This window comes from Amphibalanus amphitrite, unplaced genomic scaffold (genome assembly GCF_019059575.1).
Source record: "Amphibalanus amphitrite isolate SeventyFive unplaced genomic scaffold, NRLGWU_Aamphi_draft 000025F_arrow, whole genome shotgun sequence".
Lineage (NCBI taxonomy): Eukaryota > Metazoa > Arthropoda > Thecostraca > Balanomorpha > Balanidae > Amphibalanus > Amphibalanus amphitrite.
Genome location: NW_024881521.1, coordinates 630,181 through 647,450, shown reverse-complemented (window position 1 = coordinate 647,450; position 17,270 = coordinate 630,181). Strand labels below are relative to the sequence as shown.

Here is a 17,270-nt window from a genome sequence, read left to right as displayed (position 1 = left end):
AGATATGGCGATTGGCGTCTATTTCAATTTTGATTTTAACCAATGACATTTTCAGTGTTAAGTGTGAATTGATAATTGTGGGCACACACTATTAAATGTGAAGATGAAGTCCAAGTAGATAAAAATCTAACGACTGGTCAGAGGTGCTGACGTATCCTAGCATTTTCGGTACCTATCGGTAAAGCTGGCGTCACCGTCGGCGGTAGGTAGGTAGGTTATGTTGTGGGTTCAGTAGGTGGAACTATGGTCATGAGTACCCAAATATAGGAACGTTCCCATTTTTGGGAACGGAGTTCCCAAATATGGGAACGGGCGTTCCCATTTATGAGAACGGAAGTTAATTTTTCGGCCGTTCGCCCACTAAAACTCATTAGTGCATCACGTCTCAAAAAAGTGCACGCTAATTTAAGTATCTACTAAGTCGATTCCAGGACAAATCTTCGTATGGCATTTCTTCGTCGCGCAATTCTTCGTCCGCATTTCTTCGTCCGCAAATCTTCGTCGGCGCATTTATTCGTGTCGCATAACTTCGTCTCGCATTTCTTAGTAAGCGCAAATATTCGTAGCGCATTTTTTCGTATCCGCATTTCTTCGTACGCGCATTTCTTCGTCAAGCATTTTTTCGTCCACGCATTTCTTCGTCTACGCAAATCTTCGTCCGCATTTCTTCGTCCACGCAAATCTTCGTCTGCGCATATCTTCGTCCGCAAATCTTCGTCCCCGCAAATCTTCGTCCGCAAATCTTCGTCCACATTTTTTCGTCCACGCATTTCTTCGTCTACGCAAATCTTCGTCCGCATTTCTTCGTCCACGCAAATCTTCGTCCCGGCAAATCTTCGTCCGCAAATCTTCGTCCGCAAAACTTCGTCCGCAAATCTTCGTCTGCAAATCTTCGTCCGCATTTTTCGTCCACGCATTTCTTCGTCCACGCAAATCTTCGTCCGCAAATCTTTGTCTGCGCATATTTTCGTCCGCAAACCTTTGTCTCCGCTATCTTCGTCTCCGCAAACATTCGTCCACAAATGTGGTTCAATAAAACCATGAAGAAATATCAGACCATCAAGTGATTGACGAATTTAATGCATGGAATGGATGATCGAAACTTTTGAAGTCAGGTAGATGAGGTCTGTCAGGTGAAGCTATTGTATTTGGGAGCCGAGAATTGAAACATTCCATATCATTTGTGTCCCGGACATTCTTTTTTCGCGGTCGATGAATGACAATACAATCTCTTGTACCCTCGCCGGCATAGGCGGCGGAACGGGGAGGGCACCGGGGCACCGTTCCCCTCTTTAATTTGGCCTTTTAACAGTAGCCCTATGGGCGTTGCATGGAAAGAATGGGACTAAAAGTCGGCAGTGCCAAGCCCCCCCCCCCCCTAATTGAATGTGTTCCGCCGCTACTGCTCGCCGTCGCCGGACCTATTTGTTTTCTACATATACGCCGGCCGAGGGGGGGGGGCGGGCACGACCCCCCCCCCCTTCCCCCCATCGCCGTTTCGCCACTGGTGGAGCTAGCGCGTCGCGGAAAAAAACGAGCGTGTGCGCCGTTACGAGACGCAGAGATTAATACCCGATTTTAAGGCCTTCTAGGTCAGGGGTCGGCTTACGGCCCGCGGGCCGGATCCGGCCAGGAGGGTGACGGTTCGATCCGGCCCGCGACCATCTGACGTCCGGCCCGCGGCTGGTATCATCGACTTACATCGTGTTCCGGCCCGCGGTTCCTTCAGAAATCGACTCCGATATAAAAGTGACTTAAATGTGCTTTGGCACAATAGTTCTTCCTTCGCACACTTCATGAGTTTATAAACACCATTTGCGGGTGTTTTTGTCTAATTCTACTTCTAGACAAAACTTGCGCGGGCCGGACGTCAGATGGTCGCGGGCCGGATCCAACCGTCACCCTCCTGGCCGGATCCGGCCCGCGGGCTGTAAGCCGACCCCTGACCTAGAAGGCCTTAAAATCGGGTATTAACCTCTGCGTCTCGTAACGGCGCACACGCTCGTTTTTTCCGCGACGCGCTAGCTCCACCAGTGGCGAAACGGCGATGGGGGGGGGGGGGGGTCGTACCCGCCCCCCTCGGCCGGCGTATATGTAGAAAACAAATAGGTCCGGCGAGCAGTAGCGGCGGAACACATTCAATTAGGGGGGGGGGGGGGGCACGGCACTGCCGACTTTTAGTCCCATTCTTTCCATGCAACGCCCATAGGGCTACTGTTAAAAGGCCAAAATTAAAGAGGGGAACGGTGCCCCGGTGCCCTCCCCGTTCCGCCGCCTATGCCGGCGAGGGTACAAGAGATTGTATTGTCATTCATCGACCGCGAAAAAAGAATGTCCGGGACACATGATATGGAATGTTTCAATTCTCGGCTCCCAAATACAATAGCTTCACCGGACAGACCCCATCTACCTGACTTCAAAAGTTTCGATCATCCATTCCATGCATTAAATTCGTCAATCACTTGATGGTCTGATATTTCTTCATGGTTTTATTGAACCACATTTGTGGACGAATGTTTGCGGAGACGAAGATAGCGGAGACAAAGGTTTGCGGACGAAAATATGCGCAGACAAAGATTTGCGGACGAAGATTTGCGTGGACGAAGAAATGCGTGGACGAAAAATGCGGACGAAGATTTGCGGACGAAGATTTGCGGACGAAGTTTGGCGGACGAAGATTTGCGGACGAAGATTTGCCGGGACGAAGATTTGCTGGACGAAGAAATGCGGACGAAGATTTGCGTAGACGAAGAAATGCGTGGACGAAAAAATGCGGACGAAGATTTGCGGACGAAGATTTGCGGGGACGAAGATTTGCGGACGAAGATATGCGCAGACGAAGATTTGCGTGGACGAAGAAATGCGGACGAAGATTTGCGTAGACGAAGAAATGCGTGGACGAAAAAATGCTTGACGAAGAAATGCGCGTACGAAGAAATGCGGATACGAAAAAATGCGCTACGAATATTTGCGCTTACGAAGAAATGCGAGACGAAGTTATGCGACACGAATAAATGCGCCGACGAAGATTTGCGGACGAAGAAATGCGGACGAGGAATTGCGCGACGAAGAATTGCCATACGAAGATTTGTCCGGTTACGTACTAAGTCTCTATAAAATTATCTTTAATCTGACCGTTGCACAAGGAAATTGACCGTCGAATGATATTTTTAATGATTTTTTGAAATGACGGAATGGTGAAAACATGGGTTATACTACATTTAACTTGCAATTTTAAGGAAAATGAAGCGTTTTTTACATTTTGAGGTCAAGTACAATAATTTTCGCCTGGTTATGAAGTTTCATACTAGCGACACCAGATGCTGACATATGCAAGCGAACACGCGGACAGTCCCGAGGTAATATTGTTGACTTTTGGTGTCGGGGCGCACGACCGCGTGGAACGTCAGTGATTTTACCGAACTACTGTTGTAAACTCGGTTTCAGTGGTTTAAAATTATTCAGCTGTATTTTATCATCCCGGAAAGACATATTTTATTTGGATGCTAGCTGTTAAAGGGACCCTCCCACCTTTAAAAAAGTTTATGAATTGGCATGAAAGTGATGTCGCTCGGTTCAGAAAGAGCGAAAACGAATATCTACCAAATTTCACCGAAAAATATTCACCGGTTTTGAAGATATTAGACTTTTACTTTTGTTTACTTTTTGGGATCTCCGCTGTTCCTAGCGACTTTATTTAAAAGTGCGGCATTTGTTGCGCGCAACGCAGCATATACCACCGCGTGCTACAAAACGTTTTAGTCAAACATTTAACGGACGTTCGAAAGCCTGATGACGTCATCAGATTTAAGTGCCTATACCAATACATTGTGGCACTTATTTGCACAGATGTCAAAATCAAACTCAAATTTCTTTGCGATGAAGTAATTGCTGGAGAAACGGTTTTCACGGCACTGATTTTCAAAGAACGTCCATCAAGATGGCTATCTCAACTCAAATCTAATGTTAAGGTGGGACAGTCCCTTTAAGCGTTGTTTTATAAGGAGCGTCATGAGCGTGATTTTTGTCTTCCGTGTTTCTAAGCACGATCGTTTTGGGGGAATTTCTCTTATATAGGTCGCTTTGTGTGGCTTATTTATAATTTTTATGCTGATCTCGATCATTCCTCGTGCCCATCCTACCAGGCCTTTTGCCACTTACACCCATCAAGAAAGGAAAAAACTAGATTTTCATTGGGACTAGGTGTTTTGAGGGTGTAACATATTCAGCGTTCCCATTTTTGGATACTTCCTTGTGCTCGTCAACTATCGGTGATAAACAGACAGGTGCTTGACATGTCTCCACCCTCGGCGCGGACGGTGGATATAGGTATGGAAGACCTTGTTGAACATCGCTGAGCGTTGTGAACTACGTAATCCTGCAGAGGGGGGCGTGCCCGCTGCGAGATCGACGGGAATAAAAGCGCAGAAGACCGGGCGTAACATGCGACGGTCTTGCCGGAAAGGTCATCTGATGATTGTTGCGTTAACAATAATTTGCGGCGTTGGACGTGATGCTTGTTAATGAAAAGAGCCCCTGAAAGGCGTCGGTGAAATCGTTCCCAATTTTGGGTACGCCGTTCCCATAATAAGGAACGCTTGCAGCGCCAGTGTACGAGAGCGTTCCCAAATTTGGGCTCGCGGCCCGGATGATGGACTGCTTTAGAAATAGGGGAACGATTTGAAACTACGATGGGCCTTACAATATCAAACTCTTTCCCAACAATATTGGGACAAATATCAGGCGGTTCACGATCGTTTTTTTTTTTTTTTGGACGTCATTTAACGGTTCTTTTTCTTGTTTTAAATAATGCCTACATGGCGTTCCCATATTTGGGTTTATCGTTCCCAAACATGGGAACGAAAATGCGTTCCCGAAAATGGGTACGCTTGACCATAGTTCCGCCTACTGGGTTTGTAGGTTGTAGGCTGGTTGGTTCAAAGTGTGTAGGCTGGTAGGTTGTAGGTAAGTAGGTAAGGCTAGGTCAGGTTAGATTATGTGTTTTACTCTAACTTCATCTACACATTTAGCTGTTAGTGGTGATGGTGGGGCTCTGTCCTGGGGCCCTTACTCTTCCTGGTGTATATCAATATTAATAGTGTGGCGTCCACCCTCAAGTGCCAATACAAAATTTTCACTGACGACCTCAAGATTTACGCATGCGTGAATCATACACGACTGTCTGAGACGCCAGCGGTATCCCACCAATGTGTCCAGGATGACATCAACTCACTCCACGACACTGCTCTATCTTGGGGTCTTCATATGAATGTCTCAAAATGTGCAGTCCTTAGTTTTTCTAGGAGGCGCAATAGCGATGCTCCAGCTTACTTCTTGAATGGCAGAGAAATCCCTCGGGCCAATTCAGCTAAAGATTTGGGAGTCACGGTCGATACTGATTTGAAATTTCACACCCATATTCAAAACGTGTGCCACAAAGCTGGCGGTCTTGCTCAGAACTTTCTCAGATCAACGGTAAGCCGCTCTCCGGAGTTTATGTTGTTTTTGCTCAAAACACACATCCGACCTATCTTAGACTATTGTTCAAGCCTTTGGAACACAGGTTACCTGCAGGACCTCCGGCTACTGGAAAGGGTGCAGCGACGCTGGACTAAACGGATCTCTGGACTTGAAACTCTCAGTTATGCTAATCGTCTCCAGTCATTGCAATTGTACTCTGTCCAGGGCAGACTGAAGCGGGCCGATCTTCTCCTGTGCTGGAAAATCTTCCATGGACAGTCCTTCATCTCTCCAGATGATCTTTTCCTTACCACTCCCTTGAACCGCACCAGAGGCCATAGTTTCAAGATTCATCGCACACACGGTAACACGTCCACCAGACAACGTTTTTTCTCAGTGAGGGTGATTGATACGTGGAACTCGCTGCCAGATTATGTGGTGAATGCCCAAAGTATACAGAACTTTAAAAAAAATGTTGGATGCCTGCATTCCAGATGTACTGTTTTCTTACGTTGACTGAATCATGCCATGTTGTGACTATGTACACACATTGTTTTCTTTTGTAATTGTGTAACCTAACAATGTAACTAGGCATAACTCCAGAAAGCCTGACAATGTTTTGGTAATAATGTCACCGGAGGCGCACTATACCAGTCATTCTCTTAGCGAATGTTAACATGTGCATTGTTTCCGTTGATGACTGGCGCGTCTCGAGCAGTGCGGGTTCCTCATTTCCTCTCTGACTGTCCTTTGAAACCACTCCAAAGATATGCAGGAACCAACGAGAAGAGTAAACGAGGTGAGGGTGACGCCAGCTTTACCGATACCGCATTTTCATTGTGATTCATGGTTAATTGGGCTGTTCTGTTGACCACTCTCCAGGGCCCGGGCAGACTGCACCTGCACTGCAAAGTGAGACAACAGAGACAATGACACTCACAAGCTCATTCGACAAATCTGCACCAGCCCATGCCAAACACCAGAAAGCCACACCAGGCTGTACCCAACAGGACCCATTAATTTTTGCCCCCAAATGCACGAGATATATGCACTTATGATATCAAAACTAGTGCTGCAGAGTTGGAGTCAGAGTCATCAACTGCAGGGTCAGGGATGGCCGCTAGGGGCCGGGGTCTGAGTCAGTTGGAGTCAGCAGTTTTGCTTTTGCCCAGAGTCAGAGTAAGAGTTTTTGATCTATAATTGATCATTAGAGCCCTACCAATTTTGGAAAAGTGATGCCCGTGGGCGTGAATGTGCAAGGACAGCAGTTCAGTATAGTGGCACATTGGGGCCAGCTGTACAGCTCCAAGCAAAATCCACACTCCAACATTGGAAATCAGCACAGCACCATGCACCACCTGTTTGCCTGTGCACTGACAAGATCCTATTAACAATTAACATTGCCATGCTTTGCAGTCTGGATCTGCAGTGCACTGATTAATCTAAAGTGTATCCTCACACTGTCAATTGCCAATGTCCCTGCTGAACATAGCCCTTATCCCTTACCCTGCCAGCACCCAGCATGCATAATATCACAGCAAGTACTGGTTTACACACTGGGGCTCAATGGTATTGGCATTGGTGCACTTGACTCATGAATGCTGACAAGTGACACTAGACAGTTTCATGGCTTCCTGCCAGTGGGGCAGATTTTGGGGATCCTGTCAGAGTGGAAGATAGCTCTAGTGTAGGGCACTGATTATGTGGAAGCTGATCAAGACCCAAATGGGTCAAGACCCAAATGGGTTTGTTCTGGTTAGGCATGTAAATCCTCTCTCACATTCCATTTTGGGTGTCCAGCATGAATATGATCATACTGTTTAGCTTCTTTGCCTGGTACTACTCGAAACTGCAGCCAGCTAGCCGATATCGCCGAAATCGGCTGGGGCTGCTCGGTGGACTCTGCACCGATGGAGCGTTTGGCTCCGTCCTCGCCTCCCGGCCGCGTATTCGCCAGAAATGGCGTCTCCAATGGTGGGGTGAGGCGTCGCGCGATGCTTTCATAGGAACGGAGCGCTCGCGCGATCCAAAAAGCGAATGTGAACAAACCGGGCTGTCACCCGTTGAGCTCAACGCTCCACCAACTGAGCTGCGGGACTGACGTGATTTGAGAAAAAGTATCTGATGCGGGGACGCGATTGGGTCCTGTTGTCTGCTTCCTGCAATGGGATCTCATTTATCGCTCCTTTAAAAAAAATGAATTTCATATTTTCTCAGAAAGCCCCAAACCTACGAACTCCAATGTTCAATAGGCGGAGGACGAATAACTTGCCCCGGTGTCGTTGGGGTCAGGTCAGGCCTCAGGGTGGAACGAATGACGTGTGCTGGCTCGGGGACAGGTGGGATGGGACGAATGACGCGCCCCAATACTGGCGGGCTTGGACGACTGACGTGTCCCGGGATCGGCTTGGTGGGCCATCATTCAAAGACCAGCAGTATTGCGTGCGACAGCCTGTAGAGACTAAGATTAGCCATGATAAAAATCAGTTAATGGACCACCCTGCCGGGCTGAAAAAAAATTAACACTTGACTCTTAAGCTTTAGCTTTGTTATTGATTGTAATATCCTTTTCAGGGAGAGTGTGAACCATCTGGAGATCAACATTCCAGCTGACTGAGGGTGACGATGGCGGTCAACTCAACTCACCAAGACCGTAATGTAAGTTTTGTGGTTTTGTGAATGCAGTAATAATTGTTTTGTTGTCTTTCACTATCATATTTTATAAATTGATCCATGCATTTGCACTTTTCTCGTTTTGTGAACGACAATTCATTTATACTGCATACTCTGGATTTTTCAAAATGTGGTTTGAGGTTATTCCTCTCACATATGACCAGGAGTTCCATTCTGCTTTCAGTGTGAACTTTTTGTAAAAGTCAAACTTAACCCATTCTTCTGCTAATTTTCAAAATTTAATTGCAGTGACTGGCCATAATGAATTAATATTACATACAAATTGCATGTCACTGCCGTTCAGGCAGGATGGTGCCAGGCCAATCTGTGCAGTAGGCAGTGAAGCTGGCTCATCCTCAGTAGCCTATTTACCATTCAGTTCCATGTCCCCGCCTCCAGGGTATTGGGGTGCACCGAAGTCTGCAGCGGACCAACTCTGCGCCCAAGGTTGCCATTCCGTTCGTGGTGGCCGGTGGCCGGCGCCTCGTGAAGGAGCTCCACATCAACTACAACATGCGCGAGGTGCTGGCCGTGCTGGCTGGCGACCTCAACTACCATCCGGATGATGTGAGTGGCGTGGGGGCACAGGACGGCGGCTAAACGGGATAAATACAGCCACTGTTCGGTGACAGTCAATGTTACAGTTAAAAATGTTACGATTGTGGTTGTTTGTGCAATTCTACGTAGACAGTGATGTGAGGTTACTTGTCAGATCGTCTTAGTCTGCTTGTGACCTTCCATCCTCGTTTGTGATTGTCTCACAGCTGGAGATCTACCTTGGCACGGAGCCGGTCTCGGACAGTCTGGTGCTGGCCGGACTGGACCTCGAACAGCCCGGGTTCGTGCTGAATGTGCTGGAGAGGATCGTGCGCCGGCGACCGTCCTCGTCTGACGGCCCGGGAGCGGGCGGCGGCGGCGTGCGGACCGTCACCGTGCACACAGGTCGGTCCCCGGAGCTTCCGCCGTGCAGGTTAGTCACAGTGAGCTGCCTTGTGGAGGGTAGGTCTTAGGGTCCCCTCTCGTAGACTCGGTTGTGAGCTATGTTTTGGGATTAGTCCTTTGTAGTTGCATGGTCTTTGCCCAATCTTTTACTACTTTTTGGTAGATCTGCACATGAAATACCGTAGAATTGTACCGTAGAAGCGTGGAGTCATACCGGACACTTCAAGTTGGTGTCTCAGTCTATTGACCGTTCTAGATGGTTTGATTTGCTCAATTAATGACTAAGCATTCCCCATTCATGCCTCCTGGTAAAGGTAAGCCTTATGCAAACGCGAATGTTGTTCATTCATGGTGCTGGCTACTTGGGGTGCCTCTCAACGACAGTTTAATGACACTTCCTAGGGTATCAGCTATACCTTACGAACTGAACCAATACCTTGCCCTGAGTTCAGCGTGACATATCTGACCTATTCGCCACTCTGTCCTGTGCAGAGGGGGAGGACGGCGGACGGCGGACCATTTCGGTGGCTATCGAGCCGGGAGACGGCGAGAAACCGTTCTTAGGCGGATACCGGGACAAACGGGACGGCACCGAGTACCTGCACGCCACCGCGCAGACCTACACTCGGCCCTTCAGAAACTACGCCTATGGTGAGTCTTTCAGTTCGGAGCAGCGCGGAGTGCCGCGGACTCTACCGGCAGCTACGTTGAAGTTATGCTTATCGCGTGTTAAACCGTCGGTGGCCCGTGTCCCTGACTGGTTCCCACTATCCGTGTCTTTAACCCTCTGTGAACCTCGTGCTAGACTGTGATCCGTGTTCAGGACCGTGTCCGTGCCATTTTTCTGTGATCCGCGTCTGTGACCGTTGTCCGTGAACCATGTGCTATCGTGATCTTTGACCCATATTCTCGAAATCTCGACCCAACGGGCCTGTCCTCGACCCACGCCTGTTCGCAACTCGTGTCAGGTCGTGAATTGTCAGCGCCATTGATCTTAACCGTCCGTTCGTCCAGAGCGCCACGAGCGGGACGCGCAGACAGCATGGGGCCTGCCGGCGGCCGTGCAGACGAACCGCGACACGTGCACCCAGATGCCCAAACCGGGTGTGTGGCAGGACCACCGGCGCGAGCGGGTGCTGTCCTACAGCGGCGCCTACCAGACGGCTGACGAACTGCTCCAGCTGCGAACCGATAAGGTGAGAGCGGCGCCGCGCTGGGTCTTGCACTGGCGGCATGCTCACAAACAGTATTACAGCCATGGTGTGGGATTTTGGAAATTATAACTAGCTTCGCTATGTTTAACCATTCATAAACAATCAAGTACCCTCACATATTTCGCTTAGCTTGTAAAAATAATTTATTTTGACACTTGACAGTGGTCTGGTCCATATCAGCGACAATCTGTGCCTCTCGCTGATATGCCGTGCCCCCCCCCCCCCCCCACACGCACCAACAGTCTTCCCCTCGCCCTCACAGGTAGTCGTTCCTCACAAGCACTGGCGTCGCTGGCTGGCCCGTGTGACTGTCTCCCCGCGTCTGACTATGCTCCCGCTGTCTCTGCAGGCGATCGTTCTGCAGAAGTACTGGCGTCGTTTGTTGGGCTGTGTGTCTCTCCCACAGACAGGCCCCAATCCGACGACCAAATCCGACACCTCGGGACGAAGAAGGCGCCAGGACCGGACCGGGTATGCACCGAACACCTGCGGCACTTCGGACCGACGGCCTACCGGACCCTTCTGGCACTCATCAACAGATCGTGGTCCAACCTCGAGACGCCCGCCTCATGGCGACGGGCGACCATCATCCCTATCTTTAAGGCCGGCAAAGACCCCAAACAAGTGGGCAGCTACCGCCCGATCGCGCTCACGAGTCACATCGCCAAGCTAGCGGAGCGGATGATCGCGGCCCGGACGACCTACCTCATCGAGCGAGACCGACTGGTGCCCCCCGAACAGGTCGGGTTCCGCCGCGGGAGGTCGGCGGAGGACAGTCTGGCCCGCTTGGTCCAAACGGTTCAAGATGGCTGGAATCGCCCCAAGCCGAGACGAGGCCCGGAGGATGGCGTGACGGCGGACCGCTTTGTCCTCCTGGCGTTCGACTTCTCCCGTGCCTATGACACGATCGATCACCGGATGTTGCACCTGAAGCTCCTCAAGCTCCTCCCCAGATGTCTCGCGACCTGGAAATTCCGGTTCCTTCGCGGCAGGCGGGCCCGCGTAGAGGTCAACGGCGCGCACAGCAGCGAGCGCGTGTTCCGCGCGGGCCTGCCGCAGGGCTCGGTCCTGGCACCGACCATCTACACGCTCTGGGCGGCGGACCTTATCGAGACCCTGCGGAACGCCTCGGACCGCACGGACGTCCTGATGTATGCGGACGACAGGGCCACACTGAGCGCTGGAGCCACCGTAGAGCTTGCGGTGGCTCGCGCCCAGAAGTCGGCCGACGCCCTGGCCCGATGGGCAAGGCACTGGAAGATGTCCATCGCCGGACAGAAGACCCAGGCGCTGCTGCTGACTCAGCGGAGCAGGGACGAGCGCGGCGTGCAACTCCTGGCGAACGGCACGCAGGTCACCGGTGGCACCAGCCTACATCTTCTGGGGGTGACCTTCGACAGACTTCTACACTTTAAAGACCACTGCGACTCTCTGCTGCGGCGGAAGGTCCGGCCGCGGACGGCACAGCTGCGGAGGATGACCGGCCGGGCCTGGGGTCTCCGCGAGGCGCAGCTCAGGACAGTCGCGAACGGGTATGTCCGGGGAGCCCTTGAATACGCAGCGGGTGCCTGGCTCCCGGCCGCGTCCCCGTCACACGTTCAGCTGGTGGAGCGCGAGCTGCTGGCGGCAGCCCGGGTGGTGACCGGATGCCCAAGGTCCACCCCCAGGGATCCCCTGCTGGCCGAGGCTGGCATCCCTTCAGCATGGTCCACCAGGAAGACGCTGGCCGCGCGAACGCTCTGCCGAGCGCTCGCCCTGCCGGAGGACGACCCTCTTCGCCGCGTCGCGGAGGCCGACCCACCCACTCGACTGCGGTCTACCACCGGCTGGCGACAACTGGGGCGATCGGCGCTGATCGAGGCGGGCGCCGAGGGAGTGACGGTGGAGCCGCGCCTCGAGGTTCCCCTCCTCCCGTGGACAACCTGCCGCCCGATCGCCTTCAATCTGGACGTGGGACCCGGCGGTCGTCGAGCCTCCTCCAACGAGACGCGACGAGAGGCCGCGCGGCAGCACCTGGCGGCGCTCCCAGCCCAGGCCACGTGGATTTGGTCCGACGGCTCTGCGGACGCTGGGGTCAGGCGAGGCGAGGGGGCGGCGCCATCATCTTTACCGCGTCGGGGGAGACTCTCGAGGTTGAGGTGGTGGCGGGAGACCTCTGCTCCAGCACCCGTGCGGAGCTGTTCGCCCTGAGGGCGGCGCTGGAGCGGGTCCGGGATGAGCCGTCCCCCGCCCCGCTGGTGGCGTGCTCTGACTCACGAGCCGCCCTGAGCCTCCTCAGCGCGGGAGCGGCCGCCCAGACCTCCACTTTCGGCGCGGCGATCTGGAGGACGCTGCTGGACATTGCCGAGCGCCGGCAGGTGACCCTGCAGTGGGTCCCTGCTCACTGCGGGCTGGCGGAGAACGAGCGCGCTGACGCCCTGGCCAAGCAAGCGGCCACCCTGCCCCAGGGCGCCGTGCCCTCGGACGCTCGGCCCCTGACACGGGCAGTTCATCGGACGACCACACGTCAGTGGCGCGAAAACTGGCCCGACTCCTTTTTCAAGGCTATCTTCGGGAGCACCCTGCCGCTCCCCATCCCCGGAGAGGACCGAGAGGCCGCCATCTCGGTGCACCAGTGGAGGGTGGGCCACTGGGGCCGCTCGCTCCAATACCTGCACCGGATCGGCCGCCACCCCTCCGTGGCATGCCTGCAGTGCCCCGATAAGCGGTGCCCCACGGCGCTCTGCGCCGTGTGCCGGGAAGAGGCGGACGTGCCGGAGCACGTGTTGCTCCGCTGCCCGGCCCTCGCTGGCGCCCGCCTGCGGCTAACTGGCAGCATTCACGTCGACCCGTCGCGGCTGCGGGACGCCGACCTGGTGGCTGCCTTGGAGGCCGGCTACCTTCGCCATAGGGAGCCTCTCGGCTATGGTCCTCCGTAAGGAGGTCCCAGGGGGAACAACAACAACAACAACAATAGGCCCCAATTGTCTGACGATGTTCCCTCTCCACCACAGGCGATCGTTCTACAAAAATACTGGCGCCGCTGGTTGGCCCGTGTTACTCCCCTGTCTGACGATATTCACGCTCTCCACCACAGGCGATTCTTCTACAGAAGTACTGGCGCCGCTGGCTGGCCCGTCGCCGGGTACAGCGGATGGCCAGGGAGCGGGATGTCGTGCTCCAGTGGATTGTGGACGACGCAGAACGGCGCAAACAGGTCAGATACGGGTCATTGGGTCATCGGAGGTCACCAGAGACTCCGGAGTGCGGCATTGCAACGTTAGTCGAGTGACCAACGCTCACACTGAACACTAATTGACCTATCTTAGATTTAGTGTTGTTAATGTTTTCTTTGTAGCTTATCTCTCTCATGGCGATCATTTCCTCCTCTTATCTGCAGCTGTTGCTGTAATTCTGTTCGTTATTGCCGACGCTGACCTGTATTCGGCCTGGGTCCCAGGCTCGGCTGAAGCGTCGCGCCGGAGTCGTCGAGCGGAAGATGGACCCCAAGAGCAAGAACGACTTCGACATTCTGTTCAGCTCGCTGGAGGCCTGGCGGAAGAAGGCCATCGCCTACTGTTACTCCACCAAGTCGGGTGGTGAGCTGAAGGCGGCGCTGTGTCAGCTGCTGGAACAGGAGGCGGAGATGCTGAAGGCCATCAACGGCCATCAGAGCCGCGCGGCCGCCTGCGGACAGGCCAAACGCATACACCGGCTGCTGGAGAAGGTACGTGAAGTTTGGATTGGTCTAATAGGTACTATGATTGAACTCAACATGTAATGATATTTCAGATCAACGCTCTTGGTTCGGGAAAATAGTTATCGAATCATAAGTCGACGTTGCATGGACACTTTTGAATGGCACTGCCTACCACAGGCCGGCTCGTCAAATCAAACTTGCATTGCGTCGTTTAAAGCAGGGTCAGGCATACGTACTTTGTGTTGCTGCCTACTCCTCTCTATGACAGCGAGTCGCCTATGCTGTGCCTGTATCAGCAGTTACACTGTGTCTAAGCCCTTTACTCCCCTCTCTTGACAGACGCAGGCACCTCTGCGCTGGAAGGGCCGTGACGGCGAGCCCATTTCGGTGGACAACTCAGTGACGCTGTGGGCGCGTCAGCTGCGCGACATTCACACCTCGCTGACCCTGCCCGGGCTGAGCGCCGACGAGCGGTCAGACATCTTGGCCACGCTGGCCGACCTGGTGAGACTGGATCGGACTTGGGAGGGTGAGAAAATCAGCGCACGATTACGTGTATTTTGCGCAATCATGTGACAGGTGTCAATACGTTGAGTTATGGAAGTTGTCAGGTTTTGGGGGGTGGGACCATATGGTGGGCATCTTTTTGTTAAAATGTGTTGTTTCGGTTACCGTGAGCACTGTTGAATCTGTTTTGGTGTTCATATTATAAGAGGAGTAATACGTTATCATGCGGAGTGAGTTTGGTAACCATCATTTTATTCGGTCGATTGTTAGCCAGTCAGATGTGCGACATATCCGCGCTTCTCCCTCCTATTCGGCTTCTAACGCCCATCCGTCCGCAGATCGCCGGCCTGCCGTTCTCGGCCGATAACCACGAGCTGCGGGACCTCTGTAAGCGCGAGATGGACCTGCTGTCGCGCGGGGTGACGCCGCGGCACCTGGCCGGCCTGAGACACCGCTCCCTGCAGCTCTTCTGGCGACTGCTGAGGGATGTCAACTTCAACCCGGCCTCGGCCAAATGCCAGAAGGTGCGTCCTAGGCCACAGTGGCTAGGAGTTCTGCTGGGTCTGGCATGGCTAGCTAACAGGGTCCACTTTTGATACTATCCTGGCTGATAAAAATGTACATAATTTACCGCGTTTTTTCATGATGTTTGCTAATACTCTATGATGCTTACACATGTTGCTTCACTGCCTGTAAATTTTCCTCATCTCGCCTTATTGCTTTTGGATGATGTCTGCCGTCACCATCACTGTCCCCGACTGACGTGTGCCTTGTTTTGACGTGCGTCAGGTACCGCTGGACCCAGAGTCGATCCGCGGTGACGTCAACACGTGCACCTCGTGCCACCGCTGTCTGCCGAGACACCAGTTCCAGGTGGACGCCAGCGACGTTACCCTGAGGAGGTACGTCAGAGCGGCGGGGAATTGGTGGGTGTGGGAAAGTGCAGTGGGATGGATATTGATTTAGGGGTCGTGAATGAACTGATGTCCCATATCAGACTTAAGGACTTATGCCGTCATAAATAATGCAGCTAGCGAATGCCATTATTGTCTTATTTTTTACAGCCTAGTGGTGACTTGTGCGCAGTACAGAGTGCCTCTGTCGTTGGCTTCAACTCTAGTTAGATGTGTAACCACTAACCACCAACCATCCTTACCGCTCCGTCCCGCTACTTTCCCTCAGGTGCCGTATGTGTGAACAGCTGCAGAACTGGGCGCTGCGGCGTCACGACAACAACGTGCTCGGGAAGATGCTGGAAGAGCTGCGCCGTGACGAACAGAACCGGTCACCGGGCTCGGCAGCCGTCTGCCTCATACAGGTCAGCGGAGGATTACTGACGGGTCAGTGGTACTCTAGTATATGTGAGAGAGGACAGCCTGCAGTCGAAGTACGGGGAGCGTGCGTGGGGTTTGGTCACTGGCAAGTCTTTCCTCGCTACATACGGTGTGAGAAAGGTGTACGACTTTCGCTACCCATGTGTGTGCGAGGCCTACGTGTGACTTATGATCTGGGTATGGGACAGGTTAATGAGTCTGACACATGTATTTGTTTCTGTGACAGGAGTCTGACTTCCGCCACCTGGTGCTGTCGCTGTGGGGCGGCCAGTCCTGTCTGACATACCACCTCTGTCTGTGTGTTACAGGAGTCTGACTTCCGTCACCTGGTGCTGTCGCTGTGGGGCGGTCAGTCCTGTCTGACATACCACCTCTGTCTTTCATGTGTTACAGGAGTCTGATTTCCGTCACCTGGTGCTGTCGCTGTGGGGCGGCCAGTCCTGCCTGAGCGCCGATCCGGACCTCTATGAGCTGCTGCTCTGCCGCTGGGACGTGGAACAGCCCTGGACGCCTTGGAACTGCGTCCTGCTCACCAGAGACGAGACCGAGGCGCACTACAAGCTCGGAAAGCCGCAGCAGGTCAGTGATGACACACCTGGAGGTGCGCGTGCGTTCTTAAAGTGGATGACGATCCAGGAACGAGACGGCTATACCAATCATGATTTCAGTGTCTCGTTATACTTCTCGCGTGACCAGTGTGTGCTTTGTCCAAACTCTCCCACCTCCAGCTAGCAGTACGGCCTGTAATATATGTATCAGGTACCGGTGTGCTCCTCTCCTTTCTTCCCAGTAGCGGTACTGACGAGTGTGACCGTACCTCATCTCCCTCACAGCGGTACTGACCGTTTTGTGGCTGTACTCCTCTTCCCCGGCAGCGGTACGGGCCGGAGCTGTGTCAGCGGGTGCGTCTGCGGCACGTGGCCGCCAGTCGCTACTTCTGCCACCTGCCGGCCATGGTGGCCCGCCTGGAGGCCGGGCTCACGGAGCGCGAGACGGGGCCGCCGTCACCGGGCGCCTGCCGCCGGCCGGCCGCCGCGCCCGCCTGACCTGCCGAGAGGCCACCACCGCCACCCGGGACCTCCAGCTGACGGAGAAAACCGGGCGGCACGGACAACGCACCGCTCCGACGCGCCTTGTGATAAATTAGCGCCACGTCAGGCCGGGCTCGAACGAAGCGAACGTAGTCGAGAGATCTGACTAGTCATGTAAATCGGTGTCTGTGGCTGCATGTTTGTGCCAGGTGATATAATGCACGGGTTTGGCGCTTGCGTTGGCGGTCTCTCGTTATTTTGGAGGGGTGTATTGTGGCATCTCTGCTGGTGTAGTAAATATCATGCTGATAGATATCCTGCAAAATCGTGTATTCCATGCCAAGCAATTGTCGTTTTGTCTGCTTGTCTTTTGTCCTTGGACCAACAACGCCGCATTTACTCAGTTGAATAAAATTGCGTGCTTTGCCTA

At 53.3% G+C, this 17,270-nt stretch overlaps 1 protein-coding gene across 7 annotated transcripts in view; it reads left to right on the top strand.

Moving 5' to 3' along the window:
* LOC122393807 (IQ and ubiquitin-like domain-containing protein) overlaps positions 1-17,270 on the top strand; it is an 18,932-nt gene extending 1,662 nt beyond the window's left edge. For 2 of the 7 annotated variants that reach the window (XM_043390215.1, XM_043390207.1), the window contains 13 exons: positions 8,035-8,118; positions 8,533-8,700; positions 8,898-9,075; positions 9,568-9,726; positions 10,090-10,271; positions 13,366-13,485; positions 13,729-13,995; positions 14,308-14,472; positions 14,814-14,999; positions 15,265-15,377; positions 15,658-15,793; positions 16,203-16,388; positions 16,685-17,270. In XM_043390215.1, coding sequence (XP_043246150.1) covers positions 8,086-8,118; positions 8,533-8,700; positions 8,898-9,075; positions 9,568-9,726; positions 10,090-10,271; positions 13,366-13,485; positions 13,729-13,995; positions 14,308-14,472; positions 14,814-14,999; positions 15,265-15,377; positions 15,658-15,793; positions 16,203-16,388; positions 16,685-16,855 — 2,064 coding nt within the window. In that variant the 5' untranslated portion in view covers positions 8,035-8,085 and the 3' untranslated portion in view covers positions 16,856-17,270. The other 5 variants (XM_043390236.1, XM_043390227.1, XM_043390244.1 and 2 more) reach the window with 5 other exon arrangements.